The sequence below is a fragment of the Erythrolamprus reginae genome, chromosome 3 (genome assembly GCF_031021105.1).
Source record: "Erythrolamprus reginae isolate rEryReg1 chromosome 3, rEryReg1.hap1, whole genome shotgun sequence".
In the NCBI taxonomy this organism is placed as follows: Eukaryota; Metazoa; Chordata; class Lepidosauria; order Squamata; family Dipsadidae; genus Erythrolamprus; species Erythrolamprus reginae.
In genome coordinates, this window is record NC_091952.1 from 46,251,667 (window position 1) to 46,271,266 (window position 19,600).

Consider the following 19,600-nt stretch of genomic DNA (forward strand, 5'->3'; position numbering starts at 1 on the left):
TGGCTGTAGTAGTGCCGAGATATGTAGAGGATAAAATCAGGTGATAACCTAAATCTGTACTCTTTCAGCTGCTGCCATTTTGGAAAAGGTGGGAAGACCCAGTTTGAAGCTAGAGCTGGTGAGTACCATTATATATGTCTTTTATTTATTTATTTTATTTATTTATTAGATTTGTATGCTGCCCCTCTCCGGAGACTCGGAGCGGCTCACAACAACAAAACTGTACAAACCCAATAGTTAAAAACAATTAAATACCCTTAATATAAAAAACAACCATACATCTCATAAAGCGGAAACGGCCCAGGGGAATCAATTTTTAAGGGCATGTGGGGCTCTTTTACTGGCTAGGTGACTTGGGATCACCTGCTCATTGGTTAGGCCTGCTCCACAGTCACCTGGGAAGTCAGCAGAGGGCACAGGTTGCTCTGATAACTCCTGCTTTTTCTTCCACCTGCAGCATTCCTCCTAGCATGCAACAGGCCTTCTCCCCTTCACTTTTTAAAATTGTGATAGGGTTTTTAGTTTTTTTAATATTAGATTTGTGCCAGTATAATATTGTTTTTAGCGTTGTTGTGAGCCGCCGCGAGTCTTCGGAGAGGGGCGGCATACAAATCTAATAAATTATTATTATTATTATTATACTTGCATGCAGCCTGTGCAGATCCTCCCAAGGGCCTCTCTGACTCACATGGACCCGATGCCAGTCTTTCAGGACCTCTTTCAATCCACCATCATCACCCCGCACTCCTTAACTGGGGTTTCCTCTTCTTGCTTAATGGCCCACATCTCTTGCCATTATGACAGCAATGGGGATTGCCACTGCTAAATGATACACGTGGTCATCTGACATTGCATCCAACAGTCACAGCAATCCCAGTTGCAATTACCATTATGATGAGAGGATTACCTGCATTTGAAATAAAAACCGGGGAGGGGGTTTCCTGGGAGCCACTTTGGACCGGCAGGGTGTATACAGGTAGCCCTTGACTTACAAGTTCATTTAGTGACCGTTCAGAGTTACGAGGGCCCTGGAAAATGTGACTTATGACTGTTTTTCACATTTATGACCTTTCCAGCATCCGCCACGGTCATCGGATCAGAATTCAGATGCTTGGCAACTAGTTCTTATTTGTGACGGTTGCAGGGTCATGTGATCCCCTTTCGTGACTTTGTGAGAAGCAAAGTCAATGGGGAAGCTACATTCACTTAAAAACTTGGTTACTCACTTATCAACTTCAGGGATTCACTTTATAATTGTGGCAAGAAGGTTGGGGCAAAACTCAATTAAATGTCTCAATAACAGAAACGTAGAGCTCAATTGGGATTGGGATTCGAGGGCTACCTGCATTATGTAGCCTGAAAAATTAAACAGCTAGTTTCTAATACTGTGTGAGAACAGTTTTAATAAGGGGTGTCAAACTGGCGGTCTACAGGCCAAATGTGACATGCACAGTCCACACATAACCCCTCCACGAAGGCAAAAAACTTCATGATACATCATGTATCGCGGTGAGTTTGATACCCGTGTTCTTAATAGATCAGGGCAAAACTCATTTTAGCACAATGTTATTTTTCCTGCCGTAAAAGCTCATTTAGGGCACCTTTGGTCCCCACCTGTCACTCAGCTGTCACCTGTAGCTCCTAAGATTTTTATTAATATTGATTTTTTCTTCATTCCTTATTTGACCCCTATGACAATCATTAAGTGTTGTACCACATGATTCTTGACAAATGTATCTTTTTATTTTACGTACGCTTTTATGTACCTTGTGCGTCCAACCACACTTGGCCAATAAATAATTCTATTCTATTCTAATAGCTGTACCATGCGCAGTAGCCACACCCCTCTGGCAACAGCTTCCACAGGCTGGCTAAACCAGGCGGAGACTAGCCAATGGGTCATTGACCTTCGGCAAGATAGGGACTTGTCTATTCTGAGCATATGAAGACAGATTGAGCAGATGAAACCTACTAGAATAGATCAATGGTCATGAAGGCAGCCTCTACAAGTGATGTGGTACACTAAGAACATGGCAAGACACAAAAGTCACCCTGGTTAACCACTGGCCAGCTGATTTTTGGCTCATACAGAGAGACTGGGAAGGCGTTTTTGGCTTCCAGAGAGCCTCCGGGGGGGGGATGGGGGAGGGCATTTTTACCTTCCCCCAGCTCCAGGGAAGCCTTTGGAACATAGGGAGGGCAAAACACGAGCCTACTGGGCCCACCAGAAGTTGGGAAACAGTCACTGGGGGGCGGGGGAAGCTGTTTCCACCCTCCCCACACACTGAATTATGGCATGCGCGATAGCGTGCAGACGCTCTTTCGGCACCCGAGGAAAAAAAAATGTTGGCCATCACTGCACTAGGAGAAAGGAAACTCTGACTGCAAACCTCCACTGCCTTGTAGCTATATCCATCATTGGAAAAATCCAGAGCCAGAGCCGCAGAAGCAGTCTGTGACTGTACAGCCATGTTCTGATAACTCCTGCGACGTAGCTGGAACCAGTCATATTGGTCTTTGCTAGTGATGGGCGAACCTAACCCGCACAATTTGGGTCCGTACCAAATTTTGCGGTGTTCGGTATGCCAAACACGAACCCAAATTTTTTCAAACTTCGAGCAAAGTTTGGGGTCGTGTTCGGCGTTCAGAGCTTTGACGTCACCAGCAGGTTGCTAAGGACGCCAAGGTGATCACTTCCTGGATTCCATGGAATCCAGGAAGTGATCACCTTGGCGTCCTTAGCAACCTGCCGGTGACGTCAAAGCTCTGCCCCCAGAATCTCTTCATGGGAGGGATTCCCCGTTCGGGTTCGGTTCGGGTTTGGCTGAATTTTGTGTAAAGTTCATCCAAACTTGCCGAACCCGAACACTGTTGGGTTCGCCCATCACTAGTCTTTGCCGTTCCATTGAAATATTTCAGAGACGTGGAGAGGGGGATCTGCTGCTTGGGTAACCATCTATCCTCCACACTAACCTACCCAGGCCTTGTGTTTTGGGGAGTCCAGGGCATGATACCATGGTCTTTCGAGACTGAAGGTTGCCAATGCAAGTTTTCATGCTGACTGTGATCAAATACTTCCATTCACAGAGATACACACCTCTCCTGTTGTTCCCCTATTGGAGACTTTCTGACACCCACCACCTCCCATTTAGAGGCAATACTGTATTTGAAAAAGGAGAGAGATTATGCCTTGAGCTGAACATCTACTTTTTGCTCTACAGGATATTTTCCATTGCCAGATCATGAATGGTAATCTGACACAGAATTTAAAGACTTATTTCCCAATTATTGGTAAGCTAGAAAGAGTGATAATTTCTTTTAAATTAAGGGGACAAGACTAGAATCGGGAAGAGCAAATAAGAAATGTCTGATATTTACTGTCTTCTTCTGTAGGACATATTCAAATTGCCCAAGTACCAGAACGTCATGAGCCTGATAGCCCTGGAGAACTGAACTTCCCTTACTTATTCCAGTTACTGGAGTCAATGAATTATAGTGGTTATATCGGCTGCGAATATAAACCAAAAGGCAAGTTTTATTTTATGCAAACGGGAAGAATCTTGTTACATGAAATTGATCATTGCATGTTGAAAGCTTTGGAGAGCCTTGCAACCTCAAAGAGTGGAGATTAACTGTCAAAATATTATTTTTGCTTAATGTAAGTCTTTATGGTTCCTCTGCAGGTAGCACACTGGATGGATTAAACTGGCTGTTCTCATACTGGGAAGACCATTGTGTGTGAAAAGTTGGAAAAAAATTGAAATAAAGGCCCTTCATAGCATCGGACCAGAATATCTCCGAGACCGCCTTCTGCTGCACGAATCCCAGCGACCAATTAGGTCCCACAGAGTGGGCCTTCTCCGGGTCCCGTCAACTAAACAATGTCGGTTGGCGGGCCCCAGGGGAAGAGCCTTCTCTGTGGCGGCCCCGACTCTCTGGAACCAGCTCCCCCCAGAGATTAGAACTGCCCCTACTCTCCTTGCCTTTCGTAAACTCCTCAAAACCCACCTTTGTCGTCCCCTGGGCCTATACAATTTATGTATGGTATGTTTGTATGTATGTCTGCTTAAAAATGGGGTTTTTAAAGTATTTTAAATTGTAAATTATTAGATTTGTTATGAACTGTTTTATCGTGCTGTGAGATGCCCCGAGTCTACGGAGAGGGGCGGCATACAAATCTAATAAATAAATAAAATAAATAAATAAATAAAATAGATAGATAGATAGATAGATAGATAGATAGATAGATAGATGGAGTAATCAACAGCAACATTTGCTGTATTCCCCCTCAAAGGAATCAACCACTCTTTCGCTACTGCCTGAGCTATGAAAAGCATCCCATTATTTTACATTAATAAGGTGATATTTCTTACTAAAGATGCTTGGTATGTTTGTTTTTACCTGGATTAAAGCAGAAAATCATGTCGCTTATCATGTTGCTATCATCGTTCCGTGATAAAATGGCATTCCTGCCGAGAGGTTACTTAAATACATATTCTATTTTGTCTTTTCTTTAAAGATCCAAAGCATTTGCACCCCCCAATTCTGAATACAATAACAGATGGCTATAGGATTGCAAAATTATGGTGAACACTCCCAAAGATGCTAGCATCCCTTTTTCTTCCTGCTAACAATTAATGGGAAACAGTTTGGTCCAAAGGAAAGAAAGCCATGTCATTCCAGCTATAGCTCAACAGTGCCACTTGGTGGGTCTAGAAAAAAAATTCCTTGATCTTTTTTTGCCTTTTCCTTGCATCGTGTCCTGTTTCTACTTAGAAAAACAGCTGGATCCACTATATAACATTAAAATCGGCTAAGTGTTTGACAAAACTCGTGGGAATCCAGGCCAGCTGTCTTCAAGAACACATCAGCATGTCCTATAACAACAGGATAAGAACCCCGACAAGACTGAGTGGTTGTGGGCGTTGCTTCCGAAGGACTATTCCGTCTGTCAATCTTTAACCCCTTCAGAACGGGTCCACAATTTGGGTGTCCTAGATATTCAGCTGAGATTAGAACGTCATCTCTCAGCTGTGACTAGGGGGACCTTTGCATGGGTTCGCCTAGTGAAACAATTGTTGACCCTATCTGGATTAGGAATCTCTTCTCACAGTCACTCATGCCCTTACCACCTCACAACTCGATTATTGCAACACGCTGTACATGGAGCATTCGGAGACTACAATTGATTCAGAACGCAGCCGTGCGAGCTGTTGTGGGTGTGCCTGGGTACACCCATATCACACAATTTAAGGTGTTGGTTATCACCTATAAAGCCCTGCATGGCTTAGGGCCAGACTATTTACAGAACTGCCTTCTGCCACATACCTCCTGTTGTGGTTCAGCCTGAGGCAGATGAAAGACCAGCTGCATCTCTGCTGGCTCCATACCCGGGGGAGGATGGGAGCAAAGAGGAATGTGACAAGGAAGAGGGGCCTGGGAGCTCTGAGGAGGGGCTCTCTTCAGCAAGTAGCTTGGAGTCTCTAGAATCATTAGATGAGGACGCACAAGCTGTCATTGATATGCGACAGAGACGCATAGATCAAAGGAGGCAGCAACTGAAGAGATATCAGCATTGAATAAGGAACACCAGGGCTTGGGCGTGGTCCTCATTAGCAGGGAAGGGTTTATAAGACAGGCAAACTCTTGTAACAGTGTGGAGTGTTATCTGAGTGGAATTGCTGTAATCTGCGTTGTCTCTCAGCATTTCTGACCCTGGCTCGTGGCCCAGCAGTCTTGAAGACCCGTGGGAGGTGTATGTCTGTTATCTACAGCCTCGTCTTGGCATCAAGAATCCTGTGTTGTTGTATGGACAATTGCTTCTGTGTATCTGTTTGGAGTTCCAGTGTTTCCTGACTTGTAAGGACATTTTCTGTTGGTTATTTTTCTCTTTCTCATTATAAAACTGTGTGTGAATTCTACTGGTGTGTTTGGCTTATCTTTTTGGGTTGGTCATAGCTTCCGGAGTGACCCAGACAGAACACCTCCCAGCGACTGATAAGGACCACAGGGTTGGCCTTCTCTGGGTCCCGTCAGCTACACAATGTCAGTTGGCAGGGCCACGTGGGAGGGCCTTTTCTGGGGCGGTGCCAGCTCTCTGAACCAGCTGCCTGCTGATGCCTGTACTGTCCCCTACTGGCCTTCCAGAAAGCCGTGAAAACCTGGCTCTGCCAGTAGGCCTGGGGCCGTTGAGCAATATTGAGCCTAGAAATCCAAATAATTAATATGGTACCAACTAGATTCGGCCAAAAAAAAGATATGATTCTTATTTTGGGTGGGTGGGGTTTTTAAACTGTTTTTAATATTGTTTTTAGTTGTTGTACGCCGCCCAGAGTCTGAAAGGAGTTGGGCGGCCTATAAATTAGATAAATGAAATAAATTAAACCTGGCAATGCTTCCACCTATCTGGACAGAAAGGTGTTTGGGCAAGTAAACAGATATCTATTCTGCTTCTCCTTAAAGATCAATGCAACCTCCTGTTAGTAGGCAATCTGCAACAAAGTCCTTAGTAAGCCATTTAATTTATTTAATAAATAAATTCATGTAATCCATTTATTTAATTTACTGTACATTCACTTCATATAAAACATTCCCATCATTGTGCAGAACCCTTTCCATATGCTTTGATAATGTCACTCCAGCTCAGGGGTCTCTAAACGTGGAAACTTTAAGACTTTTGGACTTCAACTCCCAGAATTCCCCAGCCAGCATGTGCTGGCTGGGGAATCCTGGGAGTTGAAGTCCACAAGTATTAAAGTTTCCAAGTTTGAAGACCCCCTCCTTTAGCCGATTGGCCAGGTCAGTGACTTCAGTAGTCTTTTGGCCTTTCATCTCAAAGAGCCCCCAGAAACATGGCCCATCCTTCGGATGCCTCCTAGAGTAATTTCTCTGGATAAGCACACCCCACCCTTTTAAGTGGGCCAGCTCTGTTGCGTTCTCATCATGATTCCCCCCTCTTGGCCCCGTCAGATTCAGTATTCCGACTTCTTATCCAGCAAGCTACGGCCTCGGATCGCAGTCCCATTCTAGGCTTGTTGTAGATGCCTGTGGAGCAGTCAGAAGGTCCAGCTGATTCTAGAGCAGCCCTGTCCAGAGGTTGAAGCAAGCTGTGTTGATGACGGATTCCAGGTGGTGGTACGTGGACACAAGTTGCGGCAGAGGGCTTTCACTGTCCTGGGGTTGAACTGGGAAAAGCTCTCGAAAGACCACTGTCAGGCTCTGCAAGGCAAAACAAACCAGATCTAGATCTTCTATTGTTACAGATATTTTCTGAATTATAAGCCACCCAAAGTCATTGACTAAGAGGGGTGGCTATAGAAATTGATTGGATGGATGGATAGATGGATGGACAAACTTGCCAAAAATAATTATATTTTTGTTTTTCAGTCCTTATTAGGATTGGAGAACAGATTTAGGTATGACTGCATGATAATGGTCAAAACAGGCCACAGATAAAATTGGAGCTGTCTAAAGGCAGTTGTTCCGATCCAGAAGAAGAAACCCAAAGCTCTTGGATTTGGTTTAAAATTGCAATTACAATTTAGAATTATAATTACAATAGGATTAGGTTTACAATTACAATTCTGAGTGCAAGAAATCTCTGTGGTTAAAACATTCAAGCTAATTGAGTTACTCTAACATTCTACTGCCTCCCCCACTTAACCTTCAGGTTTACAGAGGATAAAGTTCTTACTGTTTTTCCTGAATGCGAATCAAGGAATACAAGCACAAAACAGTCCGTAAATTTCTGATTCAGAACAACCTGTAGAGAAAATGCAACAGTGCTGCATTACAATCATCACATACAAAGAGGTTCGAGTCAATGGAAAGATAAGGGAACAGAGAATATGGTTAAGGCATTGGGGATTATCTAGAAAACCTAAACACTGATTTATTAATATGTCTAAAATTGCACTGTGTACTGTGCTAGGAAAGCAACAAATACAAATTTCGTCCTAATAGTGAAAATACTTTCAGTTCATAAGGCTGGGTAATCCGGAAATATTTTTGGTTGAATGTTAGCAAACTAATTAGGTCCAGCAGGGCACAATTCAACTGGAAATGTCTTACCAGGTACTGGGTACCAGCATCAGCATTCTGGAAATGGCGACAACTCTGTGGGAAACGACTGAGTAGGACTTTGATAAGACTCTGGTACCAGGAGGCCGTCATGGTGAGGAAGCAGCTCTGCCAGAGGGGAAAAACAGGTAAAGTGGGAGTAGATCCTTTGCAGCCTGCAGAGAATGCAGAATGGGCAGACGGAGTATGATTTCTGGCATTCTTTCCAGCATCTTTACTAGCAGTGGCCATAGAAAATGTTGGGTTTTCCCATGTAAGGAGATATGATGTCTGGGGAGATGTCAGGATGAAGTGCATATGTATTGATATTTTTATATTTAGGATGGGCTATATAGATTCATTCTGGCTTATGAAAATGAAGAAGTGGCCAAAGCCACTGCCCAACTCCTTCCCATATTTTTCTGAAGTATTCTCTCTGTAGCTACAAGATGTATCTCATTCATTTTTGAACTTTGATTTTTTGCTACATGCTTTCTTTGAACATATCACATTTGGTCTTAGTTTGCTCAGTTTCTGGATGACTATATCATGTAGCCAGAGTTCTGACCCCTTGCTTTCCAATGTTTCACTGGGTTGGAAAAGGGATCTTTCTTGTTATAGAATTATTAGCAATTTCTTCCCTTCTGAGTTTTCTGAGTAAGGTGAAGTATTTGTATGAATACGGAATTTGGGAGCCCAATATGAGAGCCCATTTAAAAGCTCTCCCCCAGCCCTAGATTAACTTTGGCAGATAAGATTCCTGCAAAGTGAGATGTTAAATCCATGCATTCAGAAATACAATGATACCTTGTCTTACGAACTTAATTGGTTCCAGGAGGAGGTTCGTAAGACAAAACAATGTTTCCAATAGGAAACAATGAAAAACCGATTAATGCGTGCAAGCCCCCCCCCAAAAAATCGCAAAAACCATGCTGCGCTGGGTGCCACCGCCCGGGTGTCACCTTCTGAAACAGCCAGGTGCTTCTCAGCGTTCTCCCAAACGCCGAACCCCAAAAGTTCGGCAAAAGTTAGGGCTTGGGAGAACGCTGAGAAGCGCCACCGCCCAGCTGTCACCTTCCCAAAAGAGCCGTGGAGCTGTCGGCCGATCAGGAGGCTCAAATGGAGGTGGGGAATCCCAATAGGGAATTCCAGGGGCGGAGCTTTGACGTCACAGAGACGTCATTCCTGGAGTCCATGTTTCGGCTGGCCAGGAAGGACATCTCCCGAACGCTGAACCCGAACTTTTGCTAAACTTCCAGGTTCGGTGTTTGCAGTGGCGGGTTCGTAAGGTGAAAAAAGTTCGTAAAAAGAGGCAAAAAAATTCTGAACCTTGGGTTCGTATTTCGAAAAGTTCATATGATGAGGGGTTCGTATCACAAGGTACTACTGTACTCCCAGAATCACAACTAAAATGTCAAGTTGTGCATAGAAAAATATATTGGACAAAAGCCATCCCACAGTAAAATTCTTAACCCTGTTAGTTCCATCTACTTGTTGGGTACATACATTAAACTGAGTATCCTTGACTGAATCCAGCCACTTACCAACTGGGCATCAATGTCAGCAATCGACTTCTTATGCACAGCATCCAACAGCTCCTCCAGCTCACTTAGAGACAGCTTGCCCAGCTTAAGCTTGTCAGAAGCCAGAGGTTCCAGCAAGAAGAGCCTCTTCCAGAGGTTGTCCCGGCGACAGTGGCCCTTCGCACATTGCACCATGGTGCTGAGCTGCTTCTGGGCAGCAGCAACCTCCGAGGCAAGCAATGGAAACAGTGGGGAGGTATAGAAGAGTCCTGGGCCCACCTTGACCTGGGGGCCACCTGCATAGAACTCGCCATGATCGTCCACCTCCTCCCACGGATCTGGGACTTCCTTTCGCTGCCGTCCTCCCTCTGCCGTCTCCAAAGCCGAGCGTCCCAGGACAGGTTCTAGTGCCTCTCGCTGTAGGCGTGGCAGTTTTTTGAAGCGCCGCATGTCTGCTGTTAGTCGAGGGAAGAGCTCCCGTTGGCTTGTCATGATTACGTAATATTGCAAGCTGGAAAAGGGTAAACAATTGTCATGATCCTGTTTACCAATAGCACAGCAGTAACATTTGAAGAAAGGCGTCTTCCCTGCTTTCTGACTTGTCCATAATCTCTCTAACCCAATAATCTTATGTCAACCCAACAAGGAAGCCCAGGTACTTTCATTGCAGTTAAAGAGAGCATCAGAATCTCACAAGTCCGAACGTGCTTTTTCCCTCCCTCACTTTACCATTGTGTGAAGCAGGGAAAGGCCTTTTGAGACATTGGTTTCTTGGCTTAGATGCAACCCTGCTTTTCTGACCATTGCTATAGCAGCGGTTCTTTCTCTTGTCTTTCCAGGCCATTCCTTGCATCCTCTATATCCATGGGGGCAGACTTATAGAAACATAGAAGACTGATGGCACAAAAAGACCTCATGATCCATCTAGTCTAATACTATTTTTTGTATCCATCTGGTCTAATACTATTTTTTGTATTTTATCTTACAATGGATATATGTTTATCCCAGGCATGTTTAAATTCAGTTACTGTGGATTTACCAACCAGGTCTGCTGGAAGTTTGTTCCAAGGATCTACTACTCTTTCAGTAAAATAATATTTTCTCATGTTGCTTTTGATCTTTCCCCCAACTAACTTCAGATTGTGTCCCCTTATGGCACGCATGGCAGAAGTGGCACGCAGAGCCCTCTGTGAGCACATCAGCCATTGCCCCAACTCAGCTCTGCCTTGCATGCGTGCACGCCTCCTACCAGCCAGCTGGTCTGAGTGAATGCCATCACTCTGCTAAACAAATGATTTCCTCGCATCCTGGACAAAAATTGTTTCAACACCTACCCTCAAAATGGCATTATAGAGCATTGCACACCAAGACAGCTAGAAACAAGAACATTTCCCCCCGAATCCCATCACTCTGCTAAACAAATAATTTCCTTACCACTGTCAAACTATTCACGAAGGCTGCATTATTATTACTATTAGTCTTCTCATCGTTCCTATCACCCATCTCCTCCCACTTATGACTGTACGCCTGTGACTTGTTGCTTGTATCCGAAGATTTTTATTAATATTGATTGTTTCTTCATTGCTTATTTGTACTGTATGACAATCATTAATGATTCTTGACAAATGTATCTTTTCTTTTACATACAGAGAGAGCATAAGCACCAAAGACAAATTCCTTATGTGTCCAATCACACTTGGCCAATAAAGAATTCTATTCTATTTTTTGGATCTCTACCACGCATGCGTGGGGTGTGGGGGTGGATGCGGGGGCCGCGAGTGCATTGCACTTGGGGGGCTTCATGCACCCACACATTTGGGCACTCGGTTTGGAAAAGGTTATCCATCACTGCTCTATATCTCATGGCCTTCCTCCTGGGCCATCTATTCAATAATATACTACTTCTAAACTATATCTCTGCTTACCTTTTGTCCAGTTAAGGGCTGCAAAAAATTTTACTACCACACTGTGGATGTGGCTTATTTTGTGGGCATAACTTGCTGACCATGTGATCAGGTGGGAGTGGCTTGACAATCATGTGGCTTAAAAGGTCATGCGACTGGTTTAAAGATGGCCAACTGGACGTCACTCACATCAAGGGTTTGGGTTAGGGTGCCTGGCCTCTTCTCGCCTCAAAGAGATACAATTTCCCTATCTATTTACTATTACTGAACATCCAAAATATACTATTTAAGTCTATATATACATGCCATATGTGTACACACAGGCACACAAAAATATACATTATATCCTATTTAAACTGTATGTGTATGTACACCCACCCACATATGCACAGCTCTTCTAAAATTATACATATTCAACCTCATTTACTGGGATAGGAAAAACATACCCAGAAGAAAAAAATTCAAAAATGTTCTGCCGGTTCTGTGTACCTGACCATAATTTTTCTACTGGTTCTGCGTACCTGACTGTACCCATAGGAGCCCATCACTCCTTTTGTCTAACATAATAAGCACACACATCCACCCCACCCCACCCGTCTTCTAAAGTGGAAGCTTGAAAAGTTGTCCAACTTGTTACTCTTCCCTGCCTGCCTTCACTCTTACCGTAACATGTGTCGGTCTGCCTCGCTCTGGTCTTCAAAGGGCACAGCACTGTGGCACACAAGCATGGACACGTCAAAATCATCATGGTGATGCAATCCCTCTGAATCTTTGTAGGAGCCAGAGCTGTGAGCAGAAAGAAGTGTGGGAATTCTTTCAGTAGTGGAAAATAAAGCAATTGCAGTTCTTTCTTCCACAATGTTCACTATTAATGGATAGGCTTCTACTGCAATAGGCTGCTCGACATAACTAAAAGCAGAAAGACAAGAAATTAATCCTCAACTTGAGTGTGGCTATGCCTTTAACCCAATCCAATTAAAGACATTCACTAGGAACAGTTCAATAAAAATGGAGTTACAGTGGAAAAGACTAATTGGAAAACCTTAAGTGAATCTAATGCAAAGGGTAAAGTAGTGTAGGCCTCTGTTCTGTTGTTACATCTTGAATCCATCCAACTATCAGGATAAACTTTGCATTTATGTTCTCATGTAATCGTATCTATTATGGTGCATACATTAAACTCAGTTTTAACATCCTCGAGTGCCAGAAGAGATGTGAGCCTACTAATATGATTTGTAAAAGATGACTGGCTTCCCTTCTTGACTCAGTGCTGAATAATCAAAATTCTTAAACACACTTCATTAACATTAATACAAACATTAGCATTTCAAAGGGTGCAAATCTTTGCTAGACTTGTTAGAAGCAGGACAGTCTGAGTTACGCAAAGCAAATTCGGGGCATTATGTGTTAAGGATTAGGCAACAAAGGAATACAAAGACTCAACATTTCAGTTGCACAGGTGCTTGACTCTCCTATTAGAAATCAAAGCAACTGACAACTTGGAAAAGACTGCCTGGTGCTTTTAAGTGAGAGACCAAAATGCAGGCAGCAAGAATTAGGTTTTACTCTCTGTCACAACTGGAGGAGGAGGCAGAAGGCCTTATTCTATTATAAAGAAAGTGGATGAGACAGGTTTGGAACAGAATAAAGCATCCTGTGTCAATTCAGCAGATTTTGGGAAACTGGTAGCGGAAATTTTTAGTAGTTCAGTTAACTGGCAAATAGCACCCCTAGCTGGCCCCAGAGTGGGTTGGGAATGGAGATTTTGCAGCATCCTTCCCCTGCCCATCAAGCCATTTGAACAGAACTGGAAGGGAAAAAAATTGAATTTCACCCCTGCCCTGTGGATATTAGACTCCAGCAGAGTCAATACCCAATAAAGTAGTCAACTAAAAGACAAAAGTAGGAAGAATGTGAGGGTGGAAAGCAATATTTGCAATCTGAAAATCACGCTGCTCTTGTGGGATTTTCAAAAGGATCAGAGATTCTTAGTTTAGGAGAGGAAGCAAATGTTTTCCTCTTTCTTCAGCTATTTGCTATAGTTAGAAGAGAATGACAGGTTAAAGTTTTATTATTTTAGACTCATGGAAGACATATCAAATATTAAATGTAAGAACCAGGATTAAAGCAACCTTTCAAATAAATTATATATGGGTTATGTTTTTGGGGTATTTTTAAAAAAATTACAAAAATAAGGGTTCTGTTGCTGAAATTGTGGAGGGTGAATTAAGTAAGATTACATATGTGTCACTTGTAGCATACAATCCATCAAAAGCTTGGCTATGCTCTTCTCAAATCTCCAGAAATTGTTAAGAATTTTTGAAGTGTCAAAGTTGCCATTACTCACCAGTAGAGTTCATAACAGTAACTATATTAAGTTTTCATTCAAATATAAATGAAATCCAATTCCCTTTTTGTTTTAGCCTCACATCGGGCAGGAAAAACCGTGGTATAGGGAAAAAACCCCGTGAAGTATTTTTTAATTAATATTTTTGAAAAACCGTGGCATAGACTTTTCGCGAAGTTTGAACCCGCGAAAATCGAGGGAACACTGTATAGTTTTCAGTCTGCAAAAAAGTGTATATTCCTGAATTTACACACACACACACACACACACACACACACACACACACAGGGTTTTACTTTGAATAAATAATGCTTCAAAATTATACAGTGGTACCTCAAGATACGAACCCCTCGTCTTACGAACAACTCGTGATACGAACCTGGGGTTCAGAAAAATTTTGCCTCTTCTTACGAACTTTTTTCGAGTTACGAACCGGCGTTCAGAGACTGCTGGGAAGCCGCGCGGCTGTTTTAAAAGGTGACAGCCGGGCGGCGGGGCTTCCCAGAAGCCTCCCGAACTCCGGTTCGTAACTCGAACAAAGTTCGTAAGAAGAGGCAAAATTTTTCTGAACCCCGGGTTCGGTTTGGGAGGTTGCTGGGAAGCCCCCCAGCCCGGCTGTCACCTTTTAAAACAGCCGCACGGCTTCCCAGCTGTCTCCCGAAGCCGAACGCGGAAGTTCGGCTTTGGCGTTCGGCTTTAGGAGACAGCTGGGAAGCCGCGCGGCTGTTTTAAAAGGTCACAGCCGGCCTGGGGGGCTTCCCAGCACCCCCCCGACCTTTTAAAACAGCCGCGCGGCTTCCCAGCTGTCTCCCGAAGCCGAACGCGGAAGTTCGGGTTTGGCGTTCGGCTTCGGGAGACAGCTGGAAAGCCGAGCGGCTGTTTTAAAAGGTGACAGCCGGCCTGGGGGGCTTCCCAGCACCCCCCCGAACCCCGAACCCGGGTTCGGGGGGGTGCTGGGAAGCCCCCCAGGCCGGCTGTCACCTTTTAAAACAGCCGCGCGGCTTCCCAGCAGTCGCCGAAAGCTGTTTTTTTGTGGGGGTTTTTTTGGTTGCACGGATTAATTGACTTTACATTGTTTCCTATGGGAAACAATGTTTCGTCTTATGAACCTTTCGTCTTACGAACCTCCTCCTTGCACCAATTAAGTTCGTATCATGAGGTATTACTGTAATACATTCGTATTGTCTCAAATATGTATTTTTTACCTAGTTAATTAATTCCAAGAAAATCCAGTAATCTACACCTGTGATAGTGAACCTATGGCATGCATACCATAGGTGGCATGCGGACGGAGCCATATCTGTGGACACGTGAGCTGGTGCCATAGGTGAGCTCCAGCGTGCATGGGTGTACTGGCCAGCTGCCTTTCATATGACCCCACCCACCTCTCCTCCCAGAAGTCTCCATGCAGCTCATTTTGGATGCCAGGTAATTACGTGGCTCATGGGGAGGCTCTGGGAGGGCGTTTTCACCCTCCGGAAGGCCTTGGGGGGGGGGGGATTTTGGCCCTTCCCAGGCCCAAGGAAGCCTCTGGAGCCTGAGGAGTGTGAAAAACAGGGCTACTGATAGTCTGGAAATGGGTCATTTCCGGCCTCTGGAGGCTTCAGGGCATGGAGGGGTCATTCATGCATGCATGCACAGAGACATGGAATTGCGGGGGGGGGGGTGTTTCCACACATGCATGTGCAGGGGAGTGTGGGCAGGCATTGAATTATAGGTGTGCACTTTTTGCACCTGACGAAAAAAAGGTTTGCCGTCATTGATATAATCTGTAAATTACAGGCATGCTTTGGCATTATTGTAGTTGTACTAGGTGCCTGATAAATATTGTATCTCTGTATCTCGAGTCTTTGGAGAGGGGTGGCATACAAATCTAATAAAACTAAACTAAACTATATGTTGCAAGCCGCCCCGAGTCTTCAGAGGGGGTGGCATATTAATCAATCAATCAATCAAACAAACAAACAAACAAACAAATAAATAAATGCATACATACATTACAGGTGAAATTCTGGGAGCAAATAAGTGATAGCAACTTTTATCAAACCCTTCAAAGTGCATTAGACTCACGCACCTGTTCCAAATGGAGACCAGCGCATATTCATTCTGCTCAGAGCTAGGAGTCCCTTTCTTGCTCTCATTGCTAGTTCCTGGCCGGGCCATGCGCAGGGGTTTCATATGGTAGGTGCTGGCATGATCAGTTATGTAATTATAGAGCTGATGGGCTGTGATGGTGTTGGTAGGCAAAGCTAGTGCGCCTGTTGAAAAAGAGAAAAGATATGGTGGGTTGTTTATCAGCATCAAAAAAAACCCCTAAAATTAAACATTCCTACCCATCAGGGTGGGGAGGAATACACAAGAATGAAAGTTTCTTTAATCTAAATAATTCTAACCGTCAGAGCGAAGCTATTTTGCTTTATATTTTATATTATGGCTCATAGGATCGTGGTGGAACAGTGGTCAGAATGCAGAATTGCAGGTTAATTCTGGTGACTGCCTGCAGTTTGATTCTCACCGGTTCAAGATTGACTCAGTCTTCCATCCTTCCAAGGTCGGTAAAATGAGGACCTACATTATTGGGATCAATATGCTGACTCTCTAAACCGCTTAGAGAGGACTATAAATCATTATGAGGCTGTATATAAGCTTGAGTGCTATTGCTTTTTCATCATCATTTACTCACCTGCTTTTTTTGGTGTTCTTTAATTAGATGTGACAACAATGCAGTTGCTCCTATTGCTTGTTTCTTAGGTATCTTTTTAGGGGATTTGTAAGAGAGTGCCTCCCAGATGTCTTGTACATCTGGATTTTATAGCAACTGTATTGTTTTATTTAAAAAATAATTTGATAGAAAACTAGCATGATGCAAAGAAATTACCAGTCTTCAACATAATTCTGAAGAGTAAACTCATTAGCTTGTCTTGTAAGTAAAAATGTTGGATGGCTACTGTTGTGGTTCAGCTTGAGCCAGATCAAAGACCAGCTGCGTCTCTGCTGGCTCCATGCCCGGGGGAGGCTGAGAGCGGAGAGGAGAGTTCTTGGCAGTCAGATAGTGTAGACAGCAGTCACGAAAGTGAAGGTGATGCAAGGCCTGGGAGCCATGGGGAAGGGCTCTCTCCAGCAAGTAGCTTTGATTCCTGGGAGTCCCTGGATGATGACGCACAAGCTATCATTAGTATGCGGCAGAGACGCATAGCTCAAAGGAGGAATCAACTGCGTAGATATTATCAGCATTGAATGAGAAACACCAGGGGGTTGGGTGTGGTCCTCATTAGCAGGGAAGGGTTTATAAGGCATGAGAATCATTCTGGCAGCGTGGAGTGTTATCAAAGGGGAGTTGGTGTTATCTGCATTTTCTCTCAGCGTTTTTGTTCCTGGCTCGTGGGCCAGCAGCCTTGAAGACTGGTGGGAGGAGTGTGTCTGTTAGCTCAACAGCCTCGTCTGCATTAAAGATTCTGTGTTTCTGTATGAACAATTGCCTTCGTGTATCTATTTGGAGTTCCAGTGTTTTCCTGATCTGTAAGGACATTTTCTGTTGGCTTCTTTTCTCTTTACCATTATAAAACTGTGTTTGGATTCAACCGGTGTGTCTGGCTTATCTTTTTGGGTTGGTCATAGCTTCCGGAGTGACCCAGACAGAACAGCTACATAGTTTAGAACTCTTCTACTCGCCACGGAAAAGCCATCATAGAAAGTGCTAGAAATATTCTGGAGGATTAAATTGAGCAACCTCAATTTTGTGACTAAAGTGCCTTGGTCCTTTAATACAAATGAGAGATGATACTACAAGACAGAAGGGAAATTATAAATTTTTTATGTATTGGTATAGTCCTGTTTATATGATGTATTGATTTATGTAAAATTACTTTAGTAGCTATCTAGAAATGAGACACAAAATAAACATGGATTCTTATCCATTTGTAAACTGTCCTTAGACAATTGGCTAAAAAGACAGCGCATCACAAAACAAAAATAGAAATAAAAATAAAAATGCCCATGTAACACCAACACTCCGCAGTCTGCATTGGTTGCCGATCAGTTTCTGGTCACAATTCAAAGTGTTGGTCATCACCTATAAAGCCCTTCATGGCACTGGACCAGGGTATCTACGAGACCGCCTTCTGCTGCACGAATCCCAGCGACCAGTTAGGTCCCACAGAGTGGGCCTCCTCCGGGTCCCGTCAACAAAACAATGTCGTTTGGCGGGGCCCAGGGGAAAAGCCTTCTCTGTGGTGGCCCTGGCCCTCGGGAACCAACTCTCCCCGGAGATTAGAATTGCCCCCACCCTCCTTGCCTTTCGTAAGCTCCTTAAAACCCACCTCTGCCGTCAAGCATGTGGGAACTGAGATATTCTTTCCCCCTAGGCCTTTACAATTCATGTATGGTATGTTTGCATATATGGATGTTTGGTTTTACAATAAGGGTTTTTAGTTGTTTTAGTATTGGATTTACATGATGTTTTTTGTTACTGTTGTTAGCCGCCCCGAGTCTACGGAGAGGGGCGGCATACAAATCCAATAAATAATAAATAATAATAATAATTGAGGGTGCCCTTGTGATATTCCACCCATTTCTCTTGAACTGTAAACCTACAGAGTGGCACAGACGGTCCTATTCCTTCTGAAAGATCTCCCCAAATACTCTGCTGGAATCCTTACCCTGAAAAATGTGGTTGCGTCCAAACTTGGGGATGTCAGGATGTTGGGTGATGAAGTCTTCCAGGAAGCTTGTGAGGTGATAGCCTTGCCGTAATGCCATGTGAGATCCAAGTAGATACTGGTGCACAATACGCAGGTGGAAATCGTAACTGAACGAATGGACGTGCATAAGATCACGTACTTTGTCACACTCCTCTGTGAAGAGCATGGAAAGCTGAGGAGAGAGCAGCTGAAAGTGAGAGCTTAGCCAAAATAGCACATCATCAGATGGATCTAAACAGTACTGAGAAAGGGATAATGATGAGTGAATATTCATTTCATTAGCAAGCCAAGCAACCTATAATCTGTTGTGGTTAGCTCTGGCCCAGCTCCTGCCCCAAGGACTGTGGATGTGGGGGAGACATCCACATGCTGCAGGCCTCTTTTGCCCCCGGTGGAATCTGCTGATGAAGGCTCCTCTGACCAAGAAGACATGAGTGACAGGGAGGAGGAGAGTGTGGCAGACAGCTCAGAAGGAGATCAATTATCTAGCTCCTCCTTGGATTCGGAACAAGAGTTCATGATACAGCCACGCATGCGGAGAGCGATGCATAGGCAACAACAACTGAGAGATTATTATCAAAGAAAATGAGGCCACCTGTGGTTGGGTGGGGCTGTGGTGATTAGTGAGGCTGCTATAAATAGCAGCCTGTGGGTTTGGCCATTGTGGAGGATTATCTGATCGTTGTGTTTCGTGCCTGCTTTACTGACTTTGACTTTTTGTGTGCTGATTTTTCCCCGCTTTGAAACTAAACCAGAGCAAAGTGTGTTTCACTTTGTGAAAGAAGGAGGACTGTGAATTGCCTCACAGCTGCAAGCTAAGTATCACAGAACTGATAATGGACTTGTACAAATTACCAGTTTGTTTGGAGACAAGTGCTCTTTGCCATACCAAAAGAGGGCTTAGTTTAAGTGAATTTTCATTATAAAGAACATTGTTTTGAATTTTCAAACGTGTGTGTGTCTGAAATTTGTACCTGTGAATTTTTGGGAGGATTCTACCAGAGAGCCCAACAGAACATAATCATTGTAGAAATGTGTTTTGAACAGAAATGAGTTTGATCAATAGTC

General features: G+C 43.9%; 2 protein-coding genes across 7 annotated transcripts in view; one reads left to right on the forward strand and one right to left on the reverse strand.

Moving 5' to 3' along the window:
• HYI (hydroxypyruvate isomerase (putative)) overlaps positions 1-4,489 on the forward strand; it is a 16,397-nt gene extending 11,908 nt beyond the window's left edge. The window contains exons 5-8 of the mRNA XM_070745055.1: positions 69-118; positions 3,222-3,291; positions 3,394-3,528; positions 3,684-4,489. Of these exons, the coding sequence (XP_070601156.1) occupies positions 69-118; positions 3,222-3,291; positions 3,394-3,528; positions 3,684-3,742 (314 nt within the window). The 3' untranslated portion in view covers positions 3,743-4,489. The remainder of the gene's footprint in view (positions 1-68; positions 119-3,221; positions 3,292-3,393; positions 3,529-3,683) is intronic.
• A 2,016-nt stretch (positions 4,490-6,505) lies between these two features.
• SZT2 (SZT2 subunit of KICSTOR complex) overlaps positions 6,506-19,600 on the reverse strand; it is a 120,331-nt gene continuing 107,236 nt past the window's right edge. For 4 of the 6 annotated variants that reach the window (XM_070745057.1, XM_070745058.1, XM_070745060.1 and 1 more), the window contains 7 exons: positions 18,491-18,704; positions 15,907-16,090; positions 12,149-12,394; positions 9,603-10,092; positions 8,071-8,187; positions 7,694-7,762; positions 6,506-7,218 (listed from right to left, as the gene is read on the reverse strand). In XM_070745057.1, the coding sequence (XP_070601158.1) occupies positions 7,075-7,218; positions 7,694-7,762; positions 8,071-8,187; positions 9,603-10,092; positions 12,149-12,394; positions 15,907-16,090; positions 18,491-18,704 (1,464 nt within the window). In that variant the 3' untranslated portion in view covers positions 6,506-7,074. The remainder of the gene's footprint in view (positions 7,219-7,693; positions 7,763-8,070; positions 8,188-9,602; positions 10,093-12,148; positions 12,395-15,906; positions 16,091-18,490; positions 18,705-19,600) is intronic. The other 2 variants (XM_070745062.1, XM_070745059.1) reach the window with 1 other exon arrangement.